Source organism: Metschnikowia bicuspidata (assembly GCF_001664035.1).
Source record: "Metschnikowia bicuspidata var. bicuspidata NRRL YB-4993 chromosome Unknown METBIscaffold_1, whole genome shotgun sequence".
In the NCBI taxonomy this organism is placed as follows: domain Eukaryota; kingdom Fungi; phylum Ascomycota; class Pichiomycetes; order Serinales; family Metschnikowiaceae; genus Metschnikowia; species Metschnikowia bicuspidata.
The window spans coordinates 2,283,138-2,288,446 of record NW_017387731.1 but is presented as its reverse complement, the minus strand read 5'-3'; the positions used below and the strand labels follow the sequence as shown (position 1 = coordinate 2,288,446).

The 5,309-nt window shown below is 40.3% G+C and overlaps 1 protein-coding gene across 1 annotated transcript in view; it reads right to left on the bottom strand.

Moving 5' to 3' along the window:
• METBIDRAFT_105395 (uncharacterized protein) overlaps positions 1-4,561 on the bottom strand; it is a 4,971-nt gene extending 410 nt beyond the window's left edge. The window contains exon 1 of the mRNA XM_018853794.1: positions 84-4,561. Within this exon, the coding sequence (XP_018713912.1) occupies positions 84-4,410 (4,327 nt within the window). The 5' untranslated portion in view covers positions 4,411-4,561. The remainder of the gene's footprint in view (positions 1-83) is intronic.
• Positions 4,562-5,309: the final 748 nt, after the last annotated feature.

The window sequence follows — 5,309 nt, the reverse complement described above, 5'->3', positions numbered from 1 at the left end:
TTGGGGGGGTAGAGGCGTTCTGCCACCCGCGGTCTTCGGAACTCCTGACTGTCTTGAAGAAGAAGACGAAGGTGTTGTTTGACCGTGTCCTGTAACGACTGGCGTGGAGGATCTCAGTGTATATGTTGAGCTTCCTTGGCTATAGTTGCTTCTTGCATGTTGGACATCCCGCTTTGCAAAGTCGTTTCTTGAGCTGTATTCTCTTCTCGCTACTTCAAGCCGAGATTTGAGCTGAGGATTTCCGGGAGAAGGCTTGTTTGCCTTGACATCTGATTGCTCTTGTCTCCGTTTGAACAAATCACTAGACAGCTCACCCCGGGAGCTTGCATCTCTAGAATTCAGTGAGTCATCACGTGTGCTATATCTCATCTTAGAAATGGAAGGTCCGGTTGGGTTTATGTTTTTATGATCCTTAGACTCACTTGTTTGAGGTGTAGAACTGCTTGAGGTCGACATCTTTTCTGTGTTCTTTTCCAGAGAATTCAGAGATGTAGCGGGCAAAGTGGGCGCTTTTGAGTAATTGTCATACCTGCCTTTGACAACCTCAGTATTACGAGAAGGCAATCTTGAGGCTGGTTTGGCATGATCATCATAGGAGATAGATGGTGCAGGAGGTTCGTCTTGCGTTTTGGCTTTCTTGTTTCTTCTCTCTCGCTCTTCTTTTTGCAACTGAATTTCCTTCAATTTTTGAAGCTCCATTTTTTTGTCTTCCTCTTCTTTAAGCATTTGCTTCTCATGCAATTCTATGTCTCTCCGCTTTTTAATCTGCAAAGCCTTCTCATTCTCCTCCAAGTCTATAAAATCCCAGAGATGAAGCCACGAACTTTTGCGCGACTTAACATGTCCTATCAAAGCACTTGAAGAGAGCTTCAAATCATCTCTTTTTTCCTTTCGGGTTATTTGATCGATAAGTTCAATGACTGACTCGCAATGATCTTCGACGATTGGATAAACGCCTAGAAGGTTTTTCAAGTAGGTTATGGCGTTCATTCTTGACATGTAAGTCGTTACTTGTAAGGCCCTCGAGACATCATCCAAAAGAAGGGAGTGATAATCAAATATGCTCCTGCGAAATTCGGAAAAACTCATCACTATGGAGTCAGCGTCTTTACACAAGCTTTTTTCTTGTGTGTTTTTGAGGAATTCTTCTTCCTTAGTCCAAGTGTTCAATTCCTTCAAGATAGCCGAAACAAAAATACCCAAATTTTCAGCTTCTATGGGCGTACATGTAAACAAAGTTGCAAAGAATATGCGGTTTCTGAACATGACATCGAATGTGGTCATCAAAGAATAGCCAGTGACACCTGTCTTATGGAGCTTGAATATAAACTCAGCACAATAAATTGCATCAAAAGAAGAGTGAACAGCCCTAGGTAACACACACAATTGCAAGAAGCTTTTTGCCTCTTTGATACCGTTAACAATAAGTTTTCCGCTTAATCTTGTTCTCAAATATTCATCAATCATTCCAGAATGATCCTTGTGATGAGTTTTTTCAGATGGCATAGCCAAGGATAGCGCTTCCGTCTCCGAGATTGATATTTTGAGAGATTCAAGAATTTCGCGAGTTGCGTTCTTGTCCCTGCGAGCAAAGGCATATTCTTCTTTCAAACTGTTGATTCTGGATTTAAGCTTTCTCAACTCTTGATCATATGTATCTGAAGAGTAGTTCAAGTCATATAGGCTCAATTTCCAAAACAAGACAAACATGTCTGGATTGATCTGGTCAAGGCATCCTTCAGGCAACGCTTTCTCAACCTGATCTTGAAGGTCATCAATATGAATACCCAGAAGCATATTTCTCCAAAGTTCAAAAGCCCATACAACTGGCACGTTATATTCTTTGATCAATGTATCGATTGAAAGCAACTTGGAGCTATCGTCACCAAAAAATCCGACGAGCGTGCAGATGAGATGCAATACTGAATCCAATTCATCTTTAGAACTCGCCAATACTTTGAGATGAGAAACTTCGGACGAATCTACCAATTCTCTGCTGATCTTGCAAAGTAAGACAAAGAACTCATTGATACTCCCATTTTTTGTTAATGCCTCACGTAATCTTGATCCCGAACGAACAAAATCATAGCGCTTATCTCCAATTGTCGTGTAAACAATTTTTTGCATACTTGGCTCACAATTAAGCATATCAATTTGGAGGGGGGTGAGATTTGTGATTGATTGAATACCCCCCATGGAACTCAACATCTCTTTGAGCACTATCAAATCTACATTCCCACTCGAATGAAACGACAGCAATAGATATCTGAGAAGCGAGTTCAAATCACAAGATTCAGGATATTTCTGGCAAAGCTTTCCAATGAATGAAGAGAGAGACTGAATCCATTGTCGCTCGTTTAGACCGTTGGCTTGTTTGTTAGATCTTCCGGCTGATGTGAGTCTCATCATAATGGCAAGAGTCATGTTATCCCAACCGTAGTCGTTGAAGTATACAGCGGTTTCGACGACCAAGGTGTTTAGGTTATCATAACTTTCTAATTGTTGAAGAATTGTCAAGAAACAAACTAACGGGTTGGAATGGCTTATCTTAGCTAATCTTCTTTTCATTGGCTCAATGTTTTCTTTGGACAACCGTTTTAGAATATCTTTTGTTGATTTTTCCGCTTTTGCATACGCCATTTTAACGTGTGGGTTATTTTTGGCCACAACTTGGTACAATTCTCCGTAAAGATTAAAACGTTCATCCACCAGAAAAAATGATAAGATATCATATGCTTTGTCGACGGGTGCTGAATTTTCAGCTATGAAACCAACATTTGGTAAAATGTAATTCCTAAAGTAATTAAACCACACGTTTTTTTTATCTTCGCATGAACTTGTACCTAAGTCTGCCACGATGATCTCACAAAGCTTGATGAAATTCGATAAGTTATCAACGAGAGTTGGTCCAAAAAATTTTAGGAAGTCATGTGTGATCGGAATCAAATCATCAGCAGATTTAAGTACTGGTATGCCAGTAAACCAATTTGTGATGAAGTATATCATCCGTTTGTTTCCTTCTTTGGCAACAGGATTCACACAGTAGACTTGTGACATGGAAGGCTCGCTAAACCTTACCTTGTTTAGTGGTCGCAAGGCTGGTAAAAGTTTTTCCTTTTGAAATGCCAGTAGCTGGGCAGGAGTGAAAGGCCGTAAAGTCAGGTGGAATGGATCAATGATTGCCGTTAACATTCGATGCATTAAACCAGAGATCTCTGAGTCTATGTTCACCAAAAAAGGATGATGTGAGAGAATGTAAATAGCTGGCCAATAGAGTCCATTCCCGAGAAAGCACTTTAACATTTGAAATTTCATGTTGAAACTTATCAATGATTCGACGGTGTCTTTAGATGGCAAGGTTCCAGAATTAGAAGGTTTATCCTCAAGGGCTTCATCCTCTTCGTCTGCTAACGGAGCAGCAAGAGCCAAGGCACTAGCACCGGCTTGTAGGACTTTTTCTTCGAGCTCCTTTTTATAGACTGTCTCGAGCTTGGACATTTCATCATCGGATGGCGAGAAATACGGATAAACTTGTCCAAAACTGATGAATCCTTCCTTAATAAAAAGACAAATCATGATCTTTAGAGTCTCTGATGCTCTGCTTTCTTGAGATTGCTCTGATAATCTCAAAGCTATCAGGCTCATTACCGCTGGGTTTCCACCAATATTCAAGGATTGCAAGCCATCCTTGCAGTTTCCTTCTATTTGGGGCCACCATGGCGACTTTTTAAAGAAGCTAAGGATGAACAGATGATTTCCAACAAGGTTGTTTGCGCATATGTCGATGAGTATGTCTAGCACCCGGTTTGGATCTAGCAAGTAGTGTCCAATTAGCAAGTACACGACATTTACAGCATGATCGACCAAGGACTCATTATCTTCGTTGGAGAACATTGTTTGGAACTCATTAACGAGGATCGAATAACCCTCATATTCCTCATGAAGCAAATTAAATTTGTTTTGCGTGAAAAACTCGTCTCTTTTTCTGGTGTTCATTTGGCGTGTAAGACTCCGGGCGGCAACAACATCTAGCCTAGGCAAGGTCTCTGAGTCAACGTACTGTGCTAAGGTAGAAGCGTTAATTATAGACTCGTCTTTGTGCAAACGGGTTACCAAGTCTATCAAGGTATCATCCTGGGGGAACACATCGAATACTTGACAGAAAATAATCGCTTTGAGCTCATCACTGATGGCTAGCTTCAAAAACCCAGTTACACTTTCAACTGACAAGTCTTGGGTCAACACATGCATCAAAATTTCAGTGAAAATACGGCTGGCAATGTCACTGGCTGTCTCCTCCAGAATTTCAGGCGTTTGCAACGCTTCAAGCAAGATTTGCGTACCAGAGCCGTTAAAACCTGCCACAACAGACTGTGTGAGAAATTCGAATTCACCCGACAGTTCCGACATTCTTGAGTTGACGCCTGAAAATATGCTTCGACTTGTTTTGACTTTAGTAGCAGAGTGCGTGCATCTATTCACTCACGGAACGGTCGATTGGAGTTGCGCGCTCTTGGAGTGCGTATCGTATCAAAGATATATAGAGAATAATAAACCACTGGAAGTCTTTGGCAGTTTTTTTATTCCTAGTATGTGTCAGTTGATACAAAATGTAGCATGAGTGCATTTGAACTGTTTGCTTACTTTAGAATCAATAGTGGCTTTGTTTCAGTGACGCGAAACTTCACAAAAATAACCGAAACGATGAAACCAGCTGCGGTGATTTAAAGGCGATAATATATATAATTTTCAGGACCTCTTGAAAAGATTAGGCTCCGAATCATGAAAGCTAGTAGTGAGGTAAGGGATCTTAGATAGATTGAAAAGGAGAAATTACAGGTTGGCGGATTATCGTTGTGGCTTCGAAGTCAATTGATTTCAGATGCATGTGATGATTTATTTATTTCTTTGTGAATGATTGAGAAACGCAAACTTCTGGTCTTTCTTTTTTCTTTTTTTTTTTTCTGCAAGCAATTTGAAAAAGTTTTTTTGATAGTAATTGGCATTAAGTGCCAGAGAATTTGAAACTTCAGTTTAACAACATCCAATATGTAAAGAGATACGGGCCATAAAGACCGTCCAGGCCGAAACTAACGGAAGGGGCGGGCCGAGTTTCGACGCCTGGTACGTAGCTAAGAGCTATTTAAAGGTCTTTTATATATATTGGCTGTATAATTTTGCTTCTTCAATCAGATGAAGCTTCTTCAATGAGATAAATTTACCAAAAAAAACCAGAGTTTTTGACAATAATAGACACAGGGTCTCCCTTAGATTATTTTTACTTTCTTTAGAAGAGTAGGGTTTTTTTT